The sequence below is a fragment of the Hoplias malabaricus genome, chromosome 5 (assembly GCF_029633855.1).
Source record: "Hoplias malabaricus isolate fHopMal1 chromosome 5, fHopMal1.hap1, whole genome shotgun sequence".
NCBI lineage: Eukaryota > Metazoa > Chordata > Actinopteri > Characiformes > Erythrinidae > Hoplias > Hoplias malabaricus.
In genome coordinates this window covers 33,360,233-33,388,024 of record NC_089804.1, presented here as the reverse complement: position 1 = coordinate 33,388,024, position 27,792 = coordinate 33,360,233, and the positions used below count along the sequence as shown (strand labels likewise).

The 27,792-nt window shown below is 41.4% G+C and overlaps 1 protein-coding gene across 1 annotated transcript; it reads left to right on the top strand.

The window, feature by feature from the left end:
• The first annotated feature begins 11,130 nt into the window (after positions 1-11,130).
• Positions 11,131-25,554, top strand: capzb (capping actin protein of muscle Z-line subunit beta). Its single transcript, XM_066671050.1, has 9 exons — positions 11,131-11,320; positions 17,139-17,228; positions 20,006-20,127; positions 20,596-20,709; positions 21,148-21,289; positions 21,437-21,553; positions 21,694-21,759; positions 21,914-21,990; positions 24,142-25,554. The coding sequence occupies exons 1-9, from the start codon at positions 11,318-11,320 to the stop codon at positions 24,230-24,232; spliced, it is 822 nt and encodes a 273-aa protein (XP_066527147.1). The 5' UTR covers positions 11,131-11,317; the 3' UTR covers positions 24,233-25,554.
• Positions 25,555-27,792: the final 2,238 nt, after the last annotated feature.

The following is a 27,792-nucleotide window of genomic DNA, read 5'->3' as shown; positions in this document are numbered from 1 at the left end:
CCGCCCCCCCCCCGCCCGCCTCGGCTGATCAGGGCCGGGTTCAGGTTTTAAACCTCAAAGGATTTTCTCAAGGCTTTAAAGATTTAACAATGAAACTTTAAAACAACTTTAATTCGGTTTCAGAGTTTACTCAGATGAATAAGTGGTTACAGAAAATGAATCAGTGAATAAAGATTAACGTAGGAATGCAGAGCCCCTGGAGGAAACCCACACAGATACAGGGAGAACATATTTTAATAGAGGTATTTCACTATTGGGCCACACGGTGGTGATGCAGGTGGTATCTCTGCCACAAAGCTGCAGTGTATCAGGGTCCTTGGTGGGATCTACTCCTCGGGCCAGTGTCTGTGAGAAGAGTGGTGTGTTCTCCCTGTATCTGTGTGGGTTTTCTCCAGGGGCTCCGCTTTCCTTCCACGGTCCAAACACTCACACTGGTAGGTGGAGTGGCTGAGTGAAATTGTACACTGGTGTGAGTGACTGGCTAAGTGTGTGAAACTCCACAGGTGTGAGTGTGTGAGTGACTGGGTGAGTGAGTAAAACTCCACAGGTGTGTCTGGGTGAGTGATGGGCAGTGGGGGACAAAGTACACAAACCATGTACTTGAGTTCAAATACAGATACTCAATGTAAAATATTACTCCAGTATAAGTAAAAGTCCTCGATTTAGATCTCCACTTGAGTAAAAGTATTTACCTTCAAATGTATGTAAGTATCAAAAGTAAAAGTACCACAATTTATTATGGTTCCAATGTCCTATTATGGGCAGTATGTTGGCACAGCAGGTAATGTCGCTGTCACACAACTACAACTCCTGGGGTTGTGGGTTCGCACTCCGGGTGACTTTCTGTGAGGAGTTTGGTGTGTTCTCCCTGTGTCCACGTCGGTTTCCTCTGGGTGTTCCAGTTTCCTCCCAGTCTGAAAACTACTCGAGGGTATTCATCGGTGCGAATGTGTGAGTGAATATGTATGTGTGTGATGGCCTCCAAAGGACTGGTGCCTCTTCCAGGCCGTGTTGCCTGGCTTGCATCCAGTGATTCCGGGATCCGGACCCACCACGACCCTGAACTGGTTACAGATGAATGAACGAATGTCCTATTACAATTTTTGTAACAAGACTCATGCTTAATCAACACATTGTACTTGAAAAGACTCTAGTGTCACTGGTGGTTCACTGGTCTTTTAATAGAAAGTTATTAATTAGTCTGACACTGATGAACACAACAGAAATTGTTAAAGATTAATTACAATGTATATAATACACTGTCACATACACCCAAGTGTTTCCCCTCCAAACCAATGGAGGTCGCTTTCTCTTGAGTATTAATCCCAATTTATGATCCTGCATGAAACCTACGCTGTAGGGCACACATCTAACTGAACCCTACACTATAGCCTGACCTGCTCCTCTCCAGAAATATATATAAATTATGTGTTGCATCGACACAGACAATAACTTTTATTGGTCTACAGTCAGACGAACACAGATCAAGTTGAACTGAAAAAGTCCACAAATATGAACTCTTCCACAGTACAGACAGCAGCAATTCATCACAAGAGATTTCCTCAGACATTGGTTTGGACATCATGGACTGAACAAAAAGATCAAACAAAGGAAAAGTACGGACGTCTCAGAAAAAAAAAACTCCCAACGAGGAGTGGGAAACTGTAGTTTCAGCAGTGCTGAGCCAGGACTAGCGAAGCATCACGGTCATTTTGAAGCCTTAATTTTTTTAGGTAAAAAATACTACATAGAATTCCTTTAAGCTCTGTTTTGTCTTCATAGTAGTAAAGTAGGCCTATTGTTTGAGCTATTTCTGCAATTCTGAGCCATCTGTTCCTTAAATGCGTTTTTAGTTTTTCTAACTTTTTGCCTGATACTCATTTAGTTTTTTAGATTTGCCTTTTGGACTTGTTTATCTCGATGTACTGATTTTCAGGTGTTCAATTATTATTTATTATTATAGTATTATGTTAATGTAATGTTAATGTAAATTGTTAAACACTGTTACAAAAAACAGCATCTGATTCTCCCCTCAGTTTGGAGTGATTAATGACATCTACAGATCCATAAACCATGTAATATGAATTAATTGTAGTCACTGCTGACTCTAACTAAACAGTACAAATCCTTTTGTTAATTCATAATTGTTCTAAGAACTGAAACAAATGTGTATTTACAGTCTCAAATACGCACAGCAGTTAAAATAAAAAGTCAGCCTTTCTTATTACTTGGTTTTAGGAGGAGAAACTTGTGGTTCGTTTGCTCTGAGTGAATCCGTCCACCACGTGTGGAGCCGAGAGATTTGTTCAGACATTTTAGGGTTTTTTTCACACACAAACCAAAAGGAAAGGCAGATTTTCCTAATGTAGTGGAGTAAAAAGTAAGATATTTGACATGGAAATGTAGTGTTGAATGAGTTTAAGTAAAAAGTCGCCCAAAATGGAAATACTTTAATAAAGTACAGATACATGAAAAAACTACATTTACATTTACTTTGTTACTGTCCCCCACTGGTGACTGTGTGTTTAACTATGCACTGGTGTGAGTGACTCAGTGAGTGTGTTAACTGTCTACATGTGTGAATGTGTGAGTGACTGTGTTATTTGTTATTTGCTTTGGCAACAATTGTTATTTACAATTGATGCCAATAAAGTTATTTGAATTTGACAGGGTGTGTGAAATTGTCCACAGGTGTGGGTGAATGACTGACTGGGTGAGTGTGTGAGTGACTGGGTGAATGTGTGAATCTGTCCACAGGTGTACGTGAGTGACTGGGTGAGTGTGTGATTCTCAGTCCAGAGTGTTAAATCTTGTGCTCAGGGATACTGTGTAGACTCCAGACATACCATGACAAGCATAAGGATGAATCACTTACAGGAGATGAGTGAATGAATCAGTGAATGACTGAATGAACTGTATTACTGTATAAGTGAGTGGACAGGACCTTTAAAGACCTAGTAACAGAAGTTCACATGTTCCATGCTCAGTTTTCCAGCCCATTCCCTTCAGTTTCTTAATCAATAACTTCAGCAATAACAGTCAGAGTGGAGGGATTACTCAACTCTCTCTCCTCTCTCTCCTACACCCCCTTACTTCTCCCTCTCTCCCTCTCTCTACTTTTCTCTCTCTCTCTTAAATTCTTTTTCTTTCTTTATTCTCTCACTTCCTTCTTTTTCTCCATTCTTTATTTCTCTCTTTCATTTATCCTCCTGTCTGATGTTCCCTCTTTCCATTCCTACTCTCCCTCTCTTTTGTACATTCTGCCATATACAGGGGTTTGGAGGGAGGGCTAAAATATCAGGAATCAACAATCACGAAGCAGTACATATCATTAAAGAGCCAATACCTCACACCCCCAAAAAGAAATTTTCATTACTTCATCCACGTGTGTGTGTGTGTGTGTGTGTGTGTGTGTGTGTGTGTGTGTGTGTGTTTGTGTGTGAGGTATTATGAGTGTGTGAAGTACAATCTGTCAGGCAGGTAGTAACAGGCACAGTGACGTCTAGCACCTCTCTCTCTCTCTCTCTCTCTCTCTCTCTCTCTCTCTCTCTCTCTCTCTTCTCTCTCTCTGTCTTTCTTTCCCTACTTGCTTTTTTCTATTTTTTCCCCTTTGCCTTTACATTGTTCCTTCATATTTTCACTGTGCTTCCTTCCCTATTTTTAAAAATGACTTCTGTTACCTTCTGTTTTTCCCTTCCTCACTCCACAGTAAAAAAAAATAGTAAGTGGAAGCATCATTGCCTCTCTCTCTCTTCAGGTGTACAGATGGGACCCCATTTGTCTCCATCTCTTAAAAGTCTCACTCACTTCAGGTGCAGAGAAGTCTGTGTGTGTGTGTGTGAGTGTGTAGACTCTCACCTGTTAGTAATAACTTCTGAGTCCGGGCGCATAACTGGCATCCCAGAACATTCCCCACATTCTGCTACAGCGGGAGGTATGAACACAAACACACACACACACACACACACACACACATGCACACACACACACACACACACACAGACATACACACACACACATATGAGACTGAAGACAGACATCTAAACATATTCACTCCCAATTCATCAAGACCACATGATTGCCACACACACACACACACACAAAGCAATTTTTGTGTGTGTGTGTGTGTGTGTATTAGCAGTGTTAGTGCTGACATGTATGGCCCGCATTAGTGTAATGGAACTCATTACTATCTAATAACCCCCATCCCCCCTGTAATTACACACACACACACACACACACACACACACACACACACAAGCACACACACACACACACACACACACACACACACACACACACACACACACACACACACAGACTTTCATCTTTCAGGTCCCTCTTTTCTTTCTCTCTCTCTGTATTCTGCGGTCTCCTGTTCTCTTCATTATTTCAGCTTCTCTGCTCTTCTTTTCCTCTATCTACATCTCTCTCTCTCTCTCTCTCTCTCTCTCTCTCTCTCTCTCTCCCTTCAGGGCTGCAGGTGTTGAACCTGGCTTCCATTCCAAACCAGCAGGAGTTTAACTCCAGCTCTCATTAGTGTACACACACACACAAACACACACACACACATACTGCACCCTTTCACCTATACAGTCACACACCAGGTAAAACTGTGTGTGTGTGTGTGTATGTGTGTGTGTATGTGCGTGTGTGTGTGTGTATGTGCGTGTGTGTGTGTGTGTGTGTGTGTGTGTGTATATGCGTGTGCGTGTGTATGTGCGCGCGCGTGTGTGTGTGTGTGTGTGTGTGTGTGTGTGCACTGTCTCATTTTGGGGGTGTCCTATAGTCACCTAAGTCACCTATAGTGACCTAAGAGCTGATAAACAGCACCTGCCCACCAGGTGCAGAGGAGAGAGAGAGAGAGAGAGAGAGAGAGAGAGAGAGTTAGAGTGAGAGTTGAATGACGCAAGTTACATCACTAACAACATTCACAGAGGGAAACTCTCTCTCTCACACTTTCTCCCTCTCCCTCTCTTTTTCGCCCTGTCTCTGCCCCACCCGCCTTTCTTCAGTCAGTGGTGAAAATTAAACCCACACATACACATACACACACACACAAAAGCACACCACAAACATACCACAAATACACACCACAGAAACACCAAACAACATTCCAGCACTCAGCCTCACGGAGAGAGACCACAACACAAATCTCTCTCTCTCTCTCTCTCTCTCTCTCTCTCTCTCTCTCTCTCTCTCTCTCTCTCTCCAATCAAAACTCAGAGAACTAAAGGTTTCAAGATTTTGCTTCGCCTGAACCAACTCACCTCTCTCTTCCTCTATTTATTTATTTTTCTCCCTCTCTCCAAATTCATTTGCTTCTTCCTTCTTTCACTCTCTTCCATAACTTTTCTCACTATCCTTCTTCTTCTTTCTCTGTGCATCTCTTTAGCCCATTTCAGTTACTTTCTCTAACTTTATTATTTATATTTCTCTTTTTTTTACCATAATCATATTTGTCTCTTCTGTTACCCCCACCCTGCCTTCTCTTGATTTGAATTGAATTCAATTAAATTCAGTAAGCTTTATTGACATGACCATATTCAGCTACAGTACTGCCAAAGCATTAAATAAACAACATTAAATATAAAGAACATTAAAATAATAATAATAATAATAATCATTAAAAAACATTCTCACATAATAATTAAAATTGAACTTAAATTAATGTGTGAAAATGGTAACAAACAGGGCACCTTTTGTTATGTGTTGGTGGGTGGGTGTGCGTGGGTGTGTGTGTCTGTGTGTGCGGTTGGGTGTGAGGGTGTGTATGTGTCTTGCTGCCAGGACGCTACTCTCTTTGGCTTCATTAAAGGAGCTGAGGGTGAATTTTCTAATTCTAAAATTTTGAGAAGTTAACTTTCTTGTAACTCTTTGTATTTTTAGCACTCTGTAAGGAAGTTTCTACATCACTGCTGTGGCACTGCCAGCACTGTCTCTGCTCTCTGAGGAACCAGGTCTGTCTGTGGTGGCTGGTCTGTATGGTCAGGCTGTGGCTGCTGAATCTATACCTGGTCAGCGTGTGTTAGTGAGGTAAGTGTCAGGACCAGCTGTGTGAGGGAACTCTTCTCTTTACTCAGCTCTTGGCCATAACAGAGTGCAACAGAGTGTACTGGTCCCAAACATCCGTTCGGTGTTTGCCCCATTGGTCAAATGTGTGATTTTGGAGGTTCCCCCACACCTCACTGCCATGCAGGAGAATTGGTTCTATAATTGATTAGAGTAATTTGAGCCAGACCTGAATTGGGATTTTAATTTGGGGTTAGACTGCATAAAATGCCCTGCGTGCTTTCTCTCTTAGTTCATTGACCACTGGACTGAAGCTTCCTGTCCTAATCTTCTGTCCTAAATAGCCACACTCTCTACTAACTCGTGTGTCCCTAGTGTGAAGCAGGGGGAGTTTCCCTGAGATCTGGGTCTCTTTTGGAAAATGATGGTTTTGTTTTGTTTCTCTCTCTCTCTCTCTCTCTCTCTCTCTCTCTCTCTCTCTCTCTCCAGGAGCAGGCTGCCAACTATGCACTGCTCAACAACAATACCCACATTAACATTACACTCTGACCTCTCTTGCTTTTTTTCTCTCGCTCTCTCTCTCTCTCTGCTTTTCTTTCTCCTCCTCTCTGGAGGCACATAAAATAAAAGCTTTAGTCTGAACAATATTGATCTTGTCTGAAGTTTGCTTCATTAGTTTCTAGCACTGAAACTAAAAGGCTAATGCTCCTAAATACTGAAACCTGTATTAGCTCATCTAATTAGCATAATGCTAACTTTCACTTCACAAGAACTTCACACCCCTCTCCTAAAACTGTGTATTATTTACTAGTCATTAATTCTGATATAATCTTTAAAATCTGTATAATGTATAAAGAACATTAACTAAAATAAGACACCTAGAGATTTTATTGAGCATTTTAATTCATGACTAAACATTGGGGTAACCCCCCATACTGACACCTAGTGGCTTGAATATTTTAGAGGTTTAATACTAAACTTTTTTAAACATGGCCACTCTCATGGAGCAGAAAACTGAGTTCATAGAAAAAAAATTTCACTGACCGTATCTTTAACTTTTAATACAGTCAGATAACACATGGCTTCTGTTGAGAGAGAGAGAGAGAGAGAGAGAGAGAGAGAGAGAGAGAGAGAGAGAGAGAGAGAGAGAGAGGTGAATTGATTCTGCTGAGAACGTCTCATTAAAAACACGTGAATATCTGATACCAATACAAACCAACACACACTAAACACACACCAATACACACTCTGTATAAACCAATATACACCATCACACACTCTGCACACACCATAACTACCCCAGGTTTGTTCGGCACTAACCAGTCTACAAGACTAATGTAGCAATCAAAACTGCACGTAAATAGTCAAATATTATGTGAGGACAGCCTCAAAACATTTTCCAAAAAACACTCACACAAACTGTGTCCTGTTCTTCATTAAAGTGGTCGTTGTTTAGGACAGTGATTGAATTACAGCATGAGACTGAACACAGCAGTAAGCCATAGACACCAGGACTGAGTTCTGACCAGAATCTGACCCTCCTTCACAAACATAACAATGCGGATACTGGGGTAGATTTTAGGAGACGTTTGAACAGGAGGGGAGTCTCTGTACTGTAATGTTTCTAAGTTCAACTACACCGTGAAGTTATGAATGTTTAGTAGCTCTCTGTTGTGAAGAGCTGAATGTTAACCACATTAGCCATGTAGCTTCAGCTACATAACTCCAGTGCTAAACTAAATAAAGAAAACCAAGTATTCTTCAAATAATCAGCTCTAAACCTCATTCATTCCAGAATAAGTTTGGAATGAAAATGTATGTGTAACAACATAAATCTGATTTCATAAAGGGGATGAGTTGAGATGTGAGTTTTTGGCGCAGCTGTCTAAACGAATCGGTTGAGTATTGGGAGAGAAATTGTGGAGGGAGAGCTGTTAATCTTCTTGCTGTTGTTGGAAACGATCTGACAGCCAGAAAGTACTTTAAAAAACAGTAAACTGGAGAGCGGACAAATTTCTGCAGGCCTTCGCCAGGAAATATATGAATTACCCAAGATTCCTGAAACAGACCTCCCTTCTTCAGGACACTGTATAGAACCTGTTACAATCAGTAAAGCTAATTATTATCCCACAGTAATTATCTAAAAATAATATGATGCAGGTTTGCACTTTTAAAGCATTCAGATATACTGCAGTTCACTAACACAGTTCTAAATAATGTGGCACTTTAATAGTGTATACTACAAATAATAGTGAAGTTATTGTCTCATTTATATGACTTAATGTTAATTACTATAAATCATTGTTGAGATATGTTGGAATGAATGAATGAATGAATGAATTAATTAATTAATTACACTTACACTCCACCTTCACAGAATAACACACCAAATTCCTCACAGAGAGTGACTCCTGACAAACCAGGACCCTGAGATGATTTAATGAATAAATAAATGAATGAAAAATGAATGAATGAATTCTGATTCATTTAAGCTTGCAGGTGTTGTTTCTGATATCATATAGTGTCCTGGTTGCTTTTAAATTAAACGTGTTTAAGTCCACTTTAAAGGACCACAGAGATCATGAACCACAAAACAACAACAGATTAATTATATTACATTAAATTAAATCCAAACATATATCACCATCCAGGTGCATCTCAATAAATTAAAATATTATCAAAAAGTTAATTTATTTTAGTAATTCAATTAAAAAAGTGGATATCATATAGATTTATTACAAAGTGATCTATTCCAAGCTTTTATTTCTTTTAATGTTGATGATTTCAGTAACCGAGGATCAGAACGCCAGGGTTGTGGCCTATCGTGGAACACAGGACCAGCTCTTTACCCTTGCTAGGATCCTGGAGGGTGCATGGGTGTTTGCTTAACCATTCTACATGTATTTTGTGGCTGTAGAGAAGGCATTCGACTGTGTCCCCTCGGGATATTCTGTGGGGGGATATTCTGTCAGGGCTGCTCGTTGTCACCGGTTCTGTTCATAATTTTTATAGACAGAATTTCACTGTGTAGCCAAGTGGTGGAAGGTGTCCGGTTCGGTGGTCTCAGGATTCCATGTCTGCTTTTTGCGGATGATGTGGTCTTGTTGGCTTCATCGAGCCGGGATGTCCAGCTCATTAAAAAACAGGACCAGTTTGCAGCCGAGTGTGAAGCAGCAGGGATGAGAATCAGCACCTCAAAATCCATGGTACTCAGTTGGAAAAGGGTGGAGTGCTCCCTCCAGGTTGGAAGTGAGATCCTGCCTCAAGTGAAGAACTTCAAATACCTCATGGTCTTGTTCACGAGTGAGGGAAGGATGGAGCAGGAGATTGACAGGCAGATCGGTGCAACGCCAGCAGTAATGCGGGCTCTGTACCGGTCCGTTGTGGTGAAGAGAGAGCTGAGCAGAAAAGCAAAGCTCTCGATTTACCATTCAATCCACGTCCCAATCCTCAACTATAGTCACGAGCTTTGGGTAGTTACCAAAAGAATGAAATCATGGGTGCAAATGGCTGAAATGGGTTTTCTCCGCAGGGTGTCTGGACTCACTCTTAGAGAAAGGGTTAGGAGCTCGGACATCCGGGAGAGGCTCGGAGTGGAGCCGCTGATCCTCCATGTCATGAAGAGTCAGTTGAGGTGGTTCGGGCATCTGGTCCGGTTGCCTCCTGGACGCCTTCCTGGTGAGGTGTTCCAGGCATGTCCAACGGGGAGGAGGACCCAGGGAAGACCCAGAAAACGCTGGAGAATGTCTCGAATGGCCTGAGAACGCCTTGGTATACACCCGGAGGAGCTGGAAGCAGTGGCTGGGGAGAGGGAGGTCTGGGTTTCTTTACTCTGACTGCTTCCCCCACGACCCGGACCCGGATAGGCGGTGGATAATGGATGGATGAATGGATGTTGATGATTATGGCTTACAGCCAATGAAAACCCAAAAATCATTGTCTCTGAAAATTAGAATATTATATAAGGCCAATTTATAAAACAGAAATGTTGGCCTACTGAAAAGTATATAGAGTATATGCACCCAATACTTGGTCGGGGCAAGAATTACTGCAGTAATGCTGCATGGCATGGAAGTGATCACCCTGTGGCACTGCTGAGGTGCTATGGAAGCCCAGGTTGCTTTGATAGCGGCCTTCAGCTCGTCTGCATTGTTGGGTCTGGTGTCTCTTATCTTCCTCTTGACAATATCCCATAGATTCTCTATGGAGTTTAGGTAAGGCGAGTTTGCTGGCTAATCAAGCACAGTGATACTTGGATGGTGTGCCTCTCCACTCCTCCTCCAGATTCAGTCCAGTACTTTTTCTCCTTGGCCCAGGTAAGACACTTCTGGCATTGTCTCTGGGTCATGAGTGGCTTGACACAAAGAACAGTGACAGTTGTAACCCATGTCCTGGATATGTCTGTATGTGGTGGCTCTTGAAGCACTGACTCCAGCAGCAGTCCACTCCTTGTGAATCTTCCCCAAAATTTTTAATGGCCTTTTCTTGACAATCCTTTCAAGGCTGCAGTTAACCCTGTTGCTTGTATACCTTTTTCAACCACACTTTTTCCTCCCATTCAACTTTTCATTAATATGCTTGGATACAGCAGGAGGGTGTCAATGACACCTTCTAGACATCTGTCATGTCAGCAGTCTTCCCCTTGATTGTGCAGCCTACTGAACTAGACTAAGCTTAGGAAACCTTTGCAGGTGTTTTGTGTTCATTATTCTAATTTTCTGAGATAATGACTTTTGGGTTTTCATTGGCAATAAACCATAATCACGAACATTAAAAGAAATAAATGCTTGAAGTAGATTACATAAAATAATATTTATTTTTCTATTAATTTATGTAATTTGTAAATCCACATAAATCATAATAATGAGATAAATTCACTATAAACAGAGTCCTAGATAAAGTTACAGAGAAAGTAAACAAACTGCTGCTGTCCGCCCGGTCTAAGTGCTCTGCCCTTTGTTTCCCCCTAGCGCTGTCACCGCACATCTGCCGAGGCCCCGCCCAAGTCTCTCCATATTTGGCCATGCCTTACTTAGCGCGCTCTGATTGGTCGTCTTGGAGGACTCTGGAGTGACCCGGATGAGTAACAGTTTTTCTCAGCGGCCCGTTTTTGCCCCCTCCCTCCTCCTCCCCCCGGCACTGTGGAGGAAGTGTGTTCGCTGACAGGGCTGACGGAGCTTGGCAGCAGCGGCGGGCTAAACCGAGAAAAGCGGGAGAAACACAGGCGATCAACACAAACCAGCGGCAGGACCCATCTGAGCACGGCCCCTACTTCTTTCTGAGACCGACTACAGGTGCTTCAGCGATGGTAAGAGCCGAGAACAGCCCCGCGAAGCTGCGGGAGGCTAAAGCTAATGCGCTTTCCTTTTATAGGAAGTGTCCGGAGCCACCCAAATACAGCCGCACAACTATTTCTGCTCGCTCCTAAAACAGAGAAAACCGAAGTAAAACACGGACTCTCTCCATCTCCCCATTCCACCTTAAACCGAGCGTGTTATGCGGGTGATTAACCGTAGCTGGTGTCAGCTTCTTAGTCCCCACGGCTTCTTGTACGGAATTCTCCCTTCCACCTTAAATGCTGCATCAGATAATGTACGTCCTGCACCACTTAATGTGGACCGGAGAATTCCAGCAACGAAACTAGCAAGTAAAAAGCTAAGACCAAATATTTAAAGTGTAAAAGCACTGGTTATTGCCCTGTTTTCTCCTCGGTTGTGTTCCCCGGGGGCTGACAGTAGTCTGAAGCCGATTTTAGATGCGCTGGAGCCGGCTGAAAGTTGGTAAAGTTAGCCGTGGAGGGGAGGATGTTTTGGATGGATTAATGTTAAAGAACTGGGTTTATGTTCCTCTAACACTCCTCATCATCAGAGATAGAAACAACAATTTGAGCCCTTAACTGTAAAAATAAAGACTTAAAAAAAGAATGGTTTATTTTGAGTTTGAAACCACTTTATTATGAGGGTGAGGTAACATCCACGTCTACGGAAGCATTTGTGTCCAACTCATATATATTAAACGAAAGGGTAAATACATTTTAAATTGTCTCTTGCACTGTCACATGTGTGTATTTCAGATAAAACATTAATCAAATCCATACACAGATCTTAAACCCCCCTCTGGGCATCAGTTTACCCCTATAAACTTCTCTTGGTTCTTAATAACAGATAAAGAAGGTCCTGTCAAAGTAAATGTCCCCTAATTCCTTAGAAGTGTCTTAGCTGTAACTCCACACCATCTCCTTAATTCAGTATGTGTGGATGTGAATATGCAGTTAGGCCCCACCTCTATCTCCACCCAACCCTCCATTGCTCGCCTGCAGCTGGAAAGCTCCACCCAGCGTGTTGCAGGATTGGTTCCTCAGGTTTGTGATCTATGAATTTCTGTCTGTCTAAATTGGAGTCTGTGTTGGGAATGCTGCAGTTTCAAAGCAGAAATGCTCAGCCTCAAGGCATTACTTATTCCCTCTGATCTAAACTGCTTCACCCGCAGTCAACGAAAAGTAGGGAATAAAAAATTGATCTGTGTTATATTTTGTAGATTGAAAATCACCTCCTCCGACTGAACAGCCATCCCTTCTGCTTGTGTTTGTTTATAGTACTTCATTTCAAAATTATATCTTAATTACTGTCTCTGTAAAGAGTAGGCAGCAATGGGATGACATGGTGTTATTGAGACACAGCCCAGTGTTGACAGCTTGATTTTTGAAAACTCCTGTTGTCAGTGGCTTTGACCCACACTCATCTAATCTATCAATCTGCCTTCCACATAATTTTAACATAATTTTAATGGTCAGTTCCTCTGGATTTTTTTTTCGGATGTCTTATTGAAATTTAGTGTGGGGTTGGGGGGGGGGGGGGGGTCTGGAATAGTGCTTCTTAGACCATCATTGTTCCAGTTTGTCATGGCATCAAATGCAGCTGAGAGACTGAATACAGTTCAGCGCTGTTCAATCCCTCTCTCTGGCTCTCTGGAGCTGGTGTGGGTTGCATTGGGGTTGAGGCGATGTGATGATGATACAGTAAAAACCCCTGTGTTCCTTTGTTGGAAAATGGTAACATGGCACATTTCTGTACCACATCTCTCCGGTGGAGAAGGAGATGACATTAAATCCTAGTTTTTTGTTGTAGTCAGGGAGACTTCTGTTTCCATTCACAACCACTGGAAAGACATGCTTACTGAGGACTGTTTCACATCACGCTCTGAAGGATTTTGTTTACATTTAAAGGAAAGGTGGAGTTCCCTTTTACCCGGGTTTAACCTCGCTCTGTTTTAGGAGACAATGTTCCAACATATGTTTTCTTCACTCAGCACATTGAGGAGATGTCAGATGTTTGGACATGTTGCACTAACACTAATGTTCTTATACTACAACACAGTGAAATCGAGGACACTCAGCAGTTTCGCTGACACAGCGCCGATGTGGTTAAGAAAGCTGTGTGTTTCAGGAACAGGTGGCATCTCCCCTTCGCTCCTAATCTATCTGTCAATGGATTGAAGTGCATGGTGTGTGTGTTTGCTGATGTCTGTCTGATGGGATGAACCTAGAGTTCACTTCTCATGAAGAGTCAAGGAAGTTTACCCAAAGCTGTTGCTGAATTTCCCCCCTGATTATTGGCCTCAACCAGCTCCTACCATTTGTCAGTCCCCCCCAAATCACACACATCGCCTTGGGAGGGTGGGGTTACACATGCTTCCCCTGAGACACATGAAGTGGAACCACTGCTTCTTTTCAATCTCCTACTGAAAACCATGCATCTGAGGAGAATGTAAACTGCACAGATCTGTCACATGAGCACTGTGAGAGTTGGGGGGAAAGGCGGGTTCCATCCCACCCACCTAAGAACTTCAGTGCTCAGACCGATGAGGGATCAGAGATCAACCTTGCGACCTCCTGTGACTTGTAATGGTATCATTATATTCATGGTATTCACTAGAACACCATTACAGTGAGAATGGCTACAGTGAGCATACATTGTACATATCCCTGTTTTATTTACCCACACTCGGTGTGATCAGACTGAATGCTGAAGTACCTAAGAAGCCATCCACACAGGTTTTTGTTAGTGTTTTTTGTTCCTCCCTTCCACAAAAATGTTGTTTTATTTGCAGATTTATGAAAAACACTGTTATCACTGTTCTCGTGCGGATGAGGAAAATGGATGTTTTCTGAAACGTTGGTGTCATTCAGCTCCTTACTGAAGTTCAGCCTCATCAGTAGCTGAGGGGCTGGTGTTGGTGATTAGTTCTGGATCACACTCACCACTCCAACTCATCCCAGAGGAAGTGGGAGAGAACACAATTCCACTGCTCCACAGCCCAGTGCTGGGGGCTTTATATCCCTCTGGCTGACACTTTGCATTGGACCTGCATTTTACGGATTTTACACACCCTCAGCAACAGCCGCAGCTTAAAGAAGCTGAGCTCACTGATTAAAGGGGTGTCTTTAAACTATAGAGCTGTAGTGTATGTATACATGTGCAGCTGCTCCTTCATTCCTGAGATCTGGGGAAAGGCTGCTGTTCATGTTGTGACTAGCCTCGTCTTTGCTGTTGCACTGTGTGTGTGAAAAGTCTTGCTTATTTCATGGTCTGAGATTTCTGTTTAAAGTAAGTGTGTGTGTTTACATACTTTTAGACACATTGTTAGACATCGATTTTGGTAAATGAGTTCTTTTCTGTGGGTTTTTCTGGTTATAACTTCGAGTACCACCAGAGTTACACTTTATGGTTGTAATAATTTGGTCCAGTGTGTATTATGAGAAATATATAGGTTTCATCATCTAGTCAACATTATTTCATTCAATTACACACATTCCCTCAGCTCAACATTAGCTGAAGCCCAGAGAGCCATTCGCGATTTATGTAAACATGACTTGGTGAGAGAGATAGAGAGGTGGGTGTGTGTTAGTAGGAGCCCCAAGAGCTGGTCGTGTTTAAGTGAATGTGTGAGCGAGGGAGAGAGATGTGTGTGAGACTTGATTCCACTGTACTGTACTGGACTGTAAAGGTGAATTAGACTCAGCAGCAGGTAGGGGTGGCGTTCTTGTGTTTGTAACAAGATGAGCTCTGTGCACAGATAGTAAAAGAGAAATCAAATCAAATGTATTTGTATAGCACTTTTTACAACATTTATTGTCATAAAGCAGATTTACAGAAATCCAAATTATGTTCAACAACATAAAAACAACACACTCAGGTTCCGGGTTTCTGGAAAAATGTCTCTCGTAGCTGATGGAAAAAACTTTAGGGCAACCAGGACTCTGGACTCAACTGCTTATATATTTATTTTTGATTGATTATTTTAGATAGTTATAGCAGAGGTGATATAAGAATAATAACAGTAATGATGATTTATTATTATAATAGCAGCAATTAGAGGATTATTATTTAAATAATAGTTAACTTCAGTGTAGTTGGTAAGAGTCTGGGCAGGTATGAGTAGACAGGGCGGCAGGTATGGGGCAGGAAGCAGGAGATGTAGGGTGGGCAGCTGGTCAGAGGCATGTAGTAGTAAACCCTGATGGTCAGTCTTCTATCAAGAGGGGGTCATTAACTTGAAGGGAGTAGAGAGGTGGCATAAATTCACTGTATTCTATGGATTATGGAGGATATGAATATTGTCAGTGTTGTAAGCAGCTCTGGAAGATTTAACTTTAACAGCCAAACTGAAATGAGAGAACCAGCAAGTAACAGATTGAGTGATGGCATGTGAACGGTGGGATGCCAGCGCTGGCTCAGTTTACCACAATCCCCTCTGCTCCTGAACCCCTGGAAAATAATTTACTCAAATCTGAAATAAACTCTGTCAGTGAACAGACCCCATGTGTTTTCTGCGGCTCGAACTGTGCTGAGGCTCTGCTCTGAGTTCTGCTTTGATTCATCACTTCCTGATTCTCACGCTTTCACATTCCCTCAGACTCAGATTTCCCATAAGCCCTGGCTCCAGATACCGCTTTATATAACAACAGCAGCATGGCCTTTGTGGACATCGGCGTCACTGCAACGGCACAGATGGGCGATATGATGATATGGAAATATCAGGATGGTGCAAAATCAATATACTATCACGATACTGAGAGAAAGTTTTACAATATGCGTAGGATGTAGGCAAGGGTGTAGATTTGCTGTTGACACTGGTGGGGATCTATGAATATATATATTTTTTGCTCCGTGATAAAATGACACAGTAAAAGAACTGACCATTGGCATTTTGTCATGAAGTTAATTTCCAAATCATGTTATTCATAGCTACAGACAATTTTAGCCTGCTGTAATTATAACGGATTCATTTCATTAACGAACCTGACTTTAACTGACTGACATGTTTATTTGAAAAATTGAAATTTGAAAAATGTCCACCTTGTGTTTTGCTGACACCCTCACTCGCTTTTGACACCCATGTCACATATGTTGCACCTGAGTCTTGCACAGTAATAGTACATTAATAGTACAGTAATCTCGCTCATGACTGGAAAGTTTTCCTTCCAGTTTTGGCGTTGCTAGCAACCAAACTCCAGACACTCATATGACAGTAGGAAAAGGCACAGCCAATCACATGGACAATATATGTTACAGGGAGGTAGGACTCGAGTAGAAAATGTGATTTAACCCTTTCTGCAGCTCTAGATTAATGAGATGTTGAGAGAGATTTTATTTTTTTGAGGGGATCAAATTATTGGTGGGAAAATTTCAGTTATCTCTGGATGTCACTTCCGTCCATGCTAATTCTACACCCTTGGATAAAGGCCAGCTTACAGATGATACCCACAGTGCACCAACCCCTCAAATGGGGTTAGATACTGTTCCTCCATCTGACCCCCACTCTTCATCCCTCAGGTGGGGACCCCATACAGCTCCACGTTCCTTTTCCAGTTGTTCATGTTGCCCCCCACCCCCTAACTCCAAGTACTCGTTATTTTTTTTTATCCTGTTTATGGTATTGTGGGTTTTTGTGTTGTTGTATGTCACACTGCTGGTGAAATTAAGCCTGGAGGGTCCTTCACCATATCAAGGTGCTGATTTTAGTAAGGTTTTGATTTTGAGGTGATAGATTTTCTTTCCTGTTGTAGTATTTGTTTAAATAATAATATTATTCAATTATAAATGAATCTTTCTCTTTCTCTGCAGAATGATCAACAGTTAGACTGTGCTCTGGACCTGATGAGGCGTTTGCCTCCGCAGCAGATCGAGAAGAATCTCAGTGACCTCATCGACCTGGTCAGTGAGTGTGAGAGTGTGTTATATTCTGTTTGTGTGTGTGAGAGATGCTTGTGTTGAATCAGATCTAAATCCAGCTCTCCTCTCACCTCTTATTCCTCTTTCATTTAAGAAATTTTACCCCAGGACACAGAGTCTTAATTAATTGTTATTAATATTGATAATGTTAGTGTTGTTGATATGTGTTTTGACTGTCTTATTCTCCACAAGCTTCTTTTACATAGAACTGGCATTATGTTTTAATATTGTATTAATAATAACTACTACTTTGACTCTTGTTGCGATGGAAAAGGAATAACCTCATGAGAACCTGCAGTAAATCCAATCAGCCTCCCACTTACACACACATGCACACAGCCTAGCACAGAAACACCTGCAGCTCATCTCACTGCCAGATCAGAGCATATTAAACTAATTTCAGACTCACACATTCTCTTTTTCTCTCATCCCCTCTCTCTCCCCCTTTCTTTCGCTCCCGTTCTCCTGTTCTCATTCTGTCTTTCTCCAGTCTGTATGTTTTATATCAATTTCCTATATTCTCTCTCTCTCTCTCTCTCTCTCTCTCTCTCTCTCTCTCTCTCTCTCTCTCTCTCTCTCTCTCTCTGAGCATTGTTATTGCCTATTACCATAGCTGTCACTCACTCTGCAGGAGCAGGTGTAGCCCCTGTTTCCTCTCTCTGTGTCTCTCTCTCGTTTTCTCTCTCTCGCTCTCTCTCTCTTGCACTTGATTGCTTCCTCCCTCCTCTGTTCTAAATTGGACAGAACTGTCCAGGTCTATGAGGTGTGTATGAGTGGAGCAACAGAGCTTTGTTGACTGCTTGGTGTGGTCGGATATGGAAAGAGATTAGTCTCAAAATACTTTACAAATGCGTAAATGTTAAATCCACAAATAAAACACAAGTCACAAATATGTTTCACTATTCACAAATGAATACATCCCAATCTGTGTCTCATGGTCTGTAATTTCTACAAATACAGTTACATTCATAAATACATGTTTTTGGTTTTCATAGATATATCACAACTTTATGCAAAAATAAATACATTTGTTTAAATTTACATTGCAAATATTAGTAAAGTCGAAGTCTTGAATATAAAATATATTTGTAAATTGTAGAATCTGCATTTGTGGGTCAAGTCACTCAAGTGTTTTTCGTGACGTGCATTTGTTCACTTCCTCTTGCAGGTTTTTGGATTTTGAGACTTTCTTTTCGCATTTCACCCGATCCAAATACAAATGCAGCCTGATCCACAAATGTGGCCAGCAGGCGAACAGGCCACCGCTAGGTGGCACTGCTAGTTTAGGATGTGGGGTGCAACTTTAGGATGTGGGGTGCAAACGGAGATGCATTTGCGCAACATTTAATGTGGAAGTTCAAACAAAAAGCCCCCAAGCCGCTGAATTCAACTTCATGTCACAGTTAGGAGGGGGATCACTGTTAAATTTAGGGCACCTTCAAAAGCATTCCACAATGTTAAAATCCAGCGGAACTTCTCTAATTTCGCTGCAGATTAAGGTTATCAAATAAAATCATCCCGTGTTTGGACTAAAACTGTGTTGCTTATTGGACTGATGCGGGACTGACTTGATTTTGTAATTTTGAAGTTGGATTGTTAAAACGGGTGATTTGTTTCAAACAGATGCCCTCCCTCAGCCGGAGGCAGTGGCAGATGCTCTGAAACAGAATATGCCCTTCTCATTGGTCATCACTTTTATTTAGCCAATCAGCAGCTAGAGTTAGCTGTCTATATTTACTCTCTCGCCAATGGAGTCATAGTCCCGCCTACGGGGGGTGTTTTGCTGTGGCCCTGACAGCAACATGTCAGTCCTGAGACACTGGGGAAAACAACAGTGTCACCTAGCGGTGGCTTGTTCGCCTGCTGGCCACATTTGGGGATCAGGCTGCGTTTGTATTTGGATAGGGTGAAATGCGAAAGGAAAGTCTCAAAATCCAAAAACCCGCAAAAGGAAATGAACAAATGCACGTCATGAAAATCACGTGAGAGACTAGATCCACAAATGCAGATTCTACATTTTTCAAATAAATTTTAAATTCGAGACTTTGCCTTTACAAATATCTGCAATGTAAATTTACATATAAATACAAATGTATTTATTTTTGCATAAAATTGTGATATATCTATGAAAACCAAAACATGTATTTATGAATGTAACTGTATTTGTACAAATTGCAGACTGTGAGACACAGATTGGGATGTGTACATTTGTGAACAGTGGAACATATTTGTGACTTTTTGTGTGTGAATTTTTATTTGTGGATTAACATTTACACATTTGTAAAGTATTTTGAGACTGATCTCTCTCCATAGTATGATCTCTCTCTTATTTAATCTGGAAAAGACTGACCTGACCGTCCTAATGGCTCAGGTTTGATCATTTGTTCTAATTCAGACATTTCCTCTTGCGGTGATCAGCCACTGATCCTCTCTATGCTCTATGTCAGAGTCACTACTTCACCTTAAATGCTTGAGTGTAACCTGAGATTTAGTGTCTGTGCAGTAAGGGATACTCTCACCTTTAAACCAACCCTGGCCTTGGCTCTGAAAAACAATCTGAGCTCTGACAAAAGAAACAGCATGAGGGGATTTCACACTGAGAATGAGGCTGTGATTCAGCCCTGACACTCACTATGGGTTTTTGTGGATTAATAAGAGTGCATGTGTGTGTTATAAGACATAACAGTTTATTCGATTGAAACCTTATCATCAAAAATAGTGCTTCATGAGACATTTAAACTGTGATTTTGTGTGTGTAGGTGCCCAGCCTGTGTGAGGATTTACTCTCCTCCGTGGATCAGCCCCTCAAGATTGCCAGAGATAAAGTGGTGGGGAAAGACTACCTGCTCTGTGATTATAACAGAGATGGTGACTCCTACAGGTCAGCACCAGAAGTGCACCTTTCACTCAAAATTCAGTATTGAATAAAAAAGTATTGTCTGGGATCCAACTTATTATACCCCACAGAGGTATACAGGGACCTTCTTCTAATTAAACAAACATACCCATCGGGTACCCACCTCCAAATCCAGCCCAACCCCGTTGGCCCTACTCCAAATCCAGCCCAACCCCTTTGGCCCTGCTCCAAATCCAGCCCAACCCATTTAACTCAGATGGTCCAGTTCCAAGTTAAATGCCGACCAGCCGGGCCCATCTGAAGATAACACTGGACCAAACAACCCTGTCCCAAGTCAAATTCAGTCTGACCTAATCAGAAAAGCCCAAGCTCGGGTCACTTCCGATTGCAGAAATTCTGAGAGCCAGTGGGGGGTTGCAAGAATTTAATTAATGTACGAACAGATATTTTTATAGATCATTAATCCAAGTTTGTTGTGTGTGTATTTATTAGATCTCCGTGGAGTAACAAGTACGAACCACCAATCGACGATGGAGCGATGCCCTCAGCTCGTCTGAGGAAACTCGAGGTGGAAGCCAACAATGCCTTCGACCAGTACAGGGACCTGTAAGTATTGACCTGCAGACCATTAATCATTTAAAGGTTCATATCTTCCACTTCTCCACAGTTGAACACAGTTCTTTTCTTAATGAAATGACCGTCATCTACTTTGGTCAAAACCCACAGCAGTGTTCTCTCCTGTCTAAAAGGCCCTGTTCAGAACGCCCAATTTCAGAGCCTGATACTTTAAATGATAATGAGCCGCTTGCTGTTCACACTGACCTGAGCGTACAGCAGTGAGGACTGAGGAGCAGAAACTCTAGTTTTTAGCCATTTTCACTCGATTCTCTTTCTTCTCCATTCTTTTTCTCAGTTTTTTCTCAGTGCTCTTATTTCGCCACGCTCATTGTATCTATTTTGCTCTGTTTAACCTCGTCTTTGTGTTCTCACATAAACGCGGGTCTAGTGCTGGATCATAAACACCTGCGCTCCTGTGTGTTGCAGGTATTTTGAGGGTGGTGTCTCATCTGTGTACTTGTGGGATCTGGATCACGGTTTTGCAGGAGTTATCCTCATTAAAAAAGCTGGGGACGGCTCCAAAAAAATCAAAGGTTGCTGGGACTCCATCCATGTGGTGGAGGTGCAGGTGAAAGCTTGGTATTCTGGGAAATTGACTTATATACTTATTTGTTCAATTAAAATTAATTCTTTATTCTCTCTCTCTCTCTCTCTCTCTCTCACTCTCTCTCTCTCTCTCTCTCTCTCTCTCTCTCTCTCTCTCTCTCTCTCTCAGGAGAAGTCAAGTGGTCGTACAGCTCATTATAAACTCACGTCCACTGTGATGCTGTGGCTGCAGACGACCAAAACTGGCTCTGGAACTATGAACTTGGGTGGAAGCCTCACCAGACAGGTAACCATAGCAACAAGGTGTTTGCACAAGTAACCAGAATTATCAAGTAATGCACACCTGTGTGTAACAATAGCAAAATATTTGATGAAACATACTAACTAACTTACTAACCACGCACTATTTTTCTCTCTCTCTCTCAGATGGAGAAAGATGAGACGGTTAGTGAGTCTTCCCCACACATCGCCAACATTGGCCGACTGGTGGAGGTAAAGAAACAAATGATCAAACACACACACTCATCTCATTTTCACTTCAGTTCATGCCTGTTTTCTATCTGTCACATTATTAGATTTTATAATTTAGTGCGTCTGAGTGTTGAATCTTTGTAACAATCTTTGTTTTTGTTCGTTCCGTTTTTAGGACATGGAAAACAAAATTCGCTCCACCCTGAACGAGATCTACTTCGGCAAGACCAAGGACATTGTTAATGGCCTGAGGTATGAGAAATGAGCGAGCGAGAGAGAGAGAGAGCAAGCGAGAGAGAGAGCGCGTGTGTGAGAGTGTTAGGGAAAGTATTTTGTGTGTGTGTTGTGGGAGGGTCACATTGTTACAGAGTGGGATCTTCTCCTCGAGTCACTGAGAGTGTGGTGTGTTCTCCCTGCATTTGTGCGGGTTTCCTCCGGGTGTTCCACATTCCTCCCACAGTTCACAGGTGTGAGTGACTGCTTGAATGTGTGATGTCCTGTGATGGACTGGCATCCAGTGATTCTGTGTGGGCTCAGGACTATCTCTCTGAGAGAGATTTATATAAAAATATATAAATGCCCTGGAGCAGTAGACCCAGAGAATAGGGTGTACAGATGTTTTACAAAATTCTTTCATACTTTTTTTTTAATTATTCTATTTTAAATCAAGTCAAGTAATGTCTGGTTGATGTAAAAGCGAGGGAACAACTTAAAGGAACACTAGTTAAGATTTGGATTTATTTTTTGCTCCTAGGGTTCTCCGAGTGTAATTTATTTCTAAAGCACTGTATGGAAATAAATAGGCAGGGGGTGGTTTCCTATCCTCATCCCAAAGTTACATAATGCAGTTTCTGCAGTGCTGAGCAGAGAGTAGCAACAGCAGAGGCTAAGTTCACCCTGTTACAGGTCATTGGATCATCACAATGATTCTATACACACACTTACTATGCTTACAGTGTAACAAATAATACACTTACATTATTACAATGTTAAAATGTACAAGTGTTAATCTTTACCTATGAGATTTTTACATTATTATTTCCATAATTACATAGATAAATACAATTTCAGATGGCATTTGAGGAGGTGAGAGGTCTTTGGTTAGTGCAGTGTGACTGAGCTCAGTTTCAGTTCCAGTGTGAAAGTATAAATATAAATAGGGTGCAAAGTGAGTTTGTGATGAACTGTGGGCTCTTCATATGTATTATACAATATTTATGGGATATGTTTATACCTGATAAGTCCCAAAACAACCATCAAAACGTGTGTGTGTGTGTGTGTTCTCTGTTCATGTGACTGAGAGAGATGTATTCCCCCCCTCAAGGCTGTACTGTCCACTTGTTTGACTGTTTTTCCAGAGTTCCTTCTCTTCTCTACCTTTTTTTCCCCAACTCCTTTTTTCCTCTTTCCTGTTTTTTCCATTGTTCCCCTCTTTATATTGTCTTTTTTTTTTACTTCTCTCCTCATGTCATTTAGTTTTCTCTCTTCCTTCTTTTGTTTTCATCTGTATTTCCAGATCTATCGAATCTCTCCCTGATAATCAGAAGTACAAACAGTTGCAGAGAGAACTCTCTCAGGTTCTCACTCAGCGCCAGATCTTCATAGAGTAAAGCTGGAGGTATAGGGCTCCTGGTGTGTGTGTGAGAGAGAGAGAGACACGCATGGTTTTTCTGTGATGGCAAGGAAGCATGTGTGTGTTTTCTGAAGCTGGAGATCTGCACTTTAAATTAATATGAATCAAAAATATAAATGTTATGCATGTGTCTTTGCCACTAATACTCTATACCAAGGGGTCTTAACCTTATTCACAGTACGATCCCCCCTCGCTCTTAATAAAACACTCTGAGAGAATTGTGTGACTGTGTTTGTGGGTCAGTGCACTGATTCTGATGGTAGAAACCATGCAGGACAATTTGAGGAGACAATCTACCGTAGATCAGTCCAAACGAGCCCTGCCTTTAGGAGGGAATCTGCAGAAGAGAAACATCTACAGGCAGTCAGACACATGCTCCTGACTTTAGGAACTGGCCATGACTCCTCCCATAACTTCCAGTGGTTTCTAAACTATAAACAATACAGATTGATCCACACAATCCCTTCTTTGTTAATGGAGAACAGAGAACGAACAGCAGCAGTGCACCCTACAGTTTAGTTCCACTGTCAGTTTTGTCTCCCCCTGCTGGAGAAACAGGTGGAGACGGTGGGTTTTCTGAGAAATGATTATTGGTCGGGTTAAGTGAGGGATAATGATTTATTGGTTGCAGTGGAAGGATGGTGCCAGGGTTTGGGTTTGTGTATTTTTTGCAGAAATTGATAGTCATGTCCATCCAACCCCTCCAACATTTTCCCCTCGTTTTATTCATCCTCTCATCCCTGTGGTTTTTTTTTTCTCTGTCCCTGCAGGAGCGTCCAGACCCTGGCGGATAAATCCAAGCAGGAGGCTCTGAGGACCGACCTGATCGGAGCACTAAACAAACGCAAACAGCAGAGCTAGAGACCCCTCATCCCTCACTTCTTTTCTCTTTCACACACACTCTCTCTCTCTATCTCTCTCTCTCTCTCTCTCTTCACCACCATGTTTAGGTTGTCGTCTGGTTTGTCTGTCCATTGTCTTGGATATAAAATGACACAAAAAAGGAGAAAATGCTCAGCTTTTTTTTTTTTTTTTTTTTAATTCTTGCAAATTTTGAACTTTTTTGAGGTGTCTCACTTCTTAATGCATTCACTCTTTCTCCCCTCCCACTTTTTTCTTTCTCTCTCTCTCTCTCTCTCTCAGTAGTATTATAATATTATAATGGTTAGAGTAACATCTCCTTTGTGCTCGCTCTCTCTCTCTCTCTCTCTCTCGTTTGTTTTGGGAGTGGATATATTACATGTCTCATTGTTTATTTGTTTTGTTTTTGTAAAGCTTATGAATCGTGTATTATTGGAGCCTCCAGCAACAATAAAGCAGTGAAACTCTAGCACTTTGGAGCTGAGAATTGGAAATCTCTGAGCAGCATGAGCTGTGAACATTTTCTCACACACACACACACCACAGGAGACACAAGATAAGAACAGAGTTAACACCAGTAAAAACAGGAAGATTGGAGATTTCTTAAATGGCAATCTCATATTTGATCTCTCTGTGAAGTTCTGCGTTCACCAGACTCAGCAGTACAGACACAGAGACAACACTTGTCTGTTATTATCCACACCACACAAACAGAATAAAGTAGTCTTTGATCACAAAGTCTCTTTCCAGTATGTTACCTAAACAAAGGGTAGGGTGCAGGCATCATTACTTAAAATTGAACGGCGGGTATAGGTTGCAGGCATCAACACAAAAACAGAACACAGAATTGAAGAGTTTGATGCAGATGTCATAGTTTCTGAAACAGAAGTCGGTAGCAAAAAAAATTACAAGTGTTATAGATGTAATTTAATGACAAAGTTTTGAAATATAACAGTTTGTATAGACCTGAAAACTTACTGATTACAAATGGCTTACATGTTTGTGTGTGCAATTTAAGCAGTTTGTATTTTGTAATAGTGAAAAGTTCATTTGAAGTTTTTACCTTCACCAAAAATGTCATCACTCTATTCAGTGACCCAAAATATTCAGTTTTTTAAAAAATAACCTTTATAATTGGATATTATTTCAGCCACTTACTTTCACTTTCAGTTTCCACAGATTCTGTCATATCACATGTTCACTGGGCCATTACAAAAAAAAATATCCACAGTGAAATTTCTTCATCTTCAGGATATCAATTGTCTGTTATATTGTGTCTTTAGTGAGCCTGTTAGATTTTTGAGACACTTTGAAAATAAAGAGATAATATCCGCGGAAGGAAGCTAAACGTGTAGTTTTTTTCCACGGTATGGGATTTGTGTTTGTATTTCGCCATCTAGCGGAATTCAAAAGTGGTAATATTTCAAAGTCTGATGTGACAGATTTGCTTCCATAAATAATGTTACTTTAAGAATGAATGAGCTCTGTCGTGAACTGAGTTGATCTGATCTTCTCAGTCAGTGATTGGATGAATAAGAGTTCAAATGGATTGGCTTTCCTGACCGGCAGGTGGAGCTCATTATCTTATTTTAACGCTGTATGTTTGGCTTTGGAACGGTGTAAATTATGGTGGTCTTGAAAGCCAGTCCATTTGAATGCCATTCGTCAAATCATTGACTGAACAAATCAGACCAACTCAGTTCACTACAGAGCGCATTCATTCGTTCGTTGTCTGTAACCGCTTATTCAATTCAGGGTTGTGGCGGGTCCTATAATTGGGCGCAAGGCAGGAACACACCCCGGAGGGGGCGCCAGTCCTTCACAGGGCGACATACACATTCACACCTAAAGACACTTTTGAGTCTACAATCCTCCTACCCACCTGTGTTTTTGGACCGTGGGAGGAAACTGGAGCACCCGGTGGAACCCCACGGGGAGATCACACCAAACTCTTCACAGACAGTCACCAGGAGCTGGATTTGAACCCACAACCTAAAGGTTCCTGGAGCTACCTGCTGCGCCACCGTGCCGCCCCGCCGCTTAAGTTTTATTTGATTATTTTATATTGCTTAGACATATAAGCTATAGGCTTTTCAGAGAAAACAGTAACATTAAATATAATGAAAGTAATTTTATACATGTTTAATGATGCTGCTACTGCTATATGTTCCTAAATAAAATAAGAAAAAACTATTGTCTATCATTTTTTTTTTTACTTTTCAGATTTGTTTTTAAGTAACTACCCCTATACTGCCAAATGAACTTTAGTAAAAGCAGATTGCAGCAGGTAGGTCATAGGATATAGGTACCTTCACATTGGAACGGAACACTTTCCAAGACTGGAATTTTGTTTTGTGAATTAGACCGATAAATGAACGTAACGGGTAGAGTGTAGATTTTAGGGATTATGACATAGACCCATGTTTTTGAAAGGAACAAACATCGTAAGATATAATTTTAAAGTGCGGGGTGCAGGCACTATCATTTTTGAATGACACGAAGGCTGAAGTATGTAGGCCCCATTGCATGTCAGTGGAACAGAGTAACGATGGAGTCAGGTGAAGCAGTGTCTGTCTGTCTGTCTGTATATATATATATATATATGTGTGTGTGTACAGTAATCCCTCGATACTTCGCGGTTCATCTGTCGCGGATTCGCTAGCGATATCTACTTCGCGGTTTTTTTCAAGGGGGCTTATGGCCGCTATATCGCGGATATTGAGGGAAAATCTAGGAATACCATGAAAGATGAATAGCCAAAATATTTCATTAATATTTACATGTATTAGACTAGGCCTGTAGGTGACAAAATATATCATTTACAAGTATTTCTTACGTACAGTACATGTATTGTTCATGTCCACATCCGAGTGAAATTTACTTACGCTAAATCACAGCTTAGGAATTACTCTATTAAAGAAACTGGTAGGATATCACATGCAGTTCCAGCTGAAAAACATAGAATGACTGTTTAATGCAAATTGTGGGTTGCTAACAGTAAATGGAGGGTTTTAAAAGTCCAAATACTCGTTAAATACATAAAAAAATATCTTTCCTCTACTTCGCGGAAATTCGTTTTTCGCGGGTGGTCTTGGAACGCATCCCCCGCGAAAAACGAGGGGTCACTGTATAGATAAGTATGTGCAAATGTGTATAGAATATAGGTAACATATATGGTCCATTGAGATATACATTTCAGAACATTTTGAACTGTTCTCTACACCCTACATATCTATATTAAAAGCTAGGCTGTAGTGGTGAACAATTAATAGGGTTCAAAATGGAGCACACTGCTCTGTGCTGCGCTGACGGACTGTGGGCGACAGGGGGCAGCAGAGCAGCGGTTTTAACCGCTGTTTATAAAAACTACACAGTGAAAACCATGCAGTCAGTGCTTTATTAAAAACTAATCCGTTCATACCTATAGAACAGAATGTAATGAACGGAGAAGGTCAGATCTGACTTTGGATTTAACTTTTCCTTGTTTTTTATTCATCCACAGGTTTATTATACTTTATGTTACGTGTACAAGTAAGTTTTAAAGTGTTTTTGTGTAACGT

Coding starts and splice junctions, on each gene's coding strand:
- capzb (XM_066671050.1), top strand. Junction 20,710..21,147: donor TTCGACCAGTACAGGGACCT/GTAAGTATTGAC, acceptor TGTGTGTTGCAG/GTATTTTGAGGGTGGTGTCT. Junction 21,991..24,141: donor GACATTGTTAATGGCCTGAG/GTATGAGAAATG, acceptor CTGTCCCTGCAG/GAGCGTCCAGACCCTGGCGG.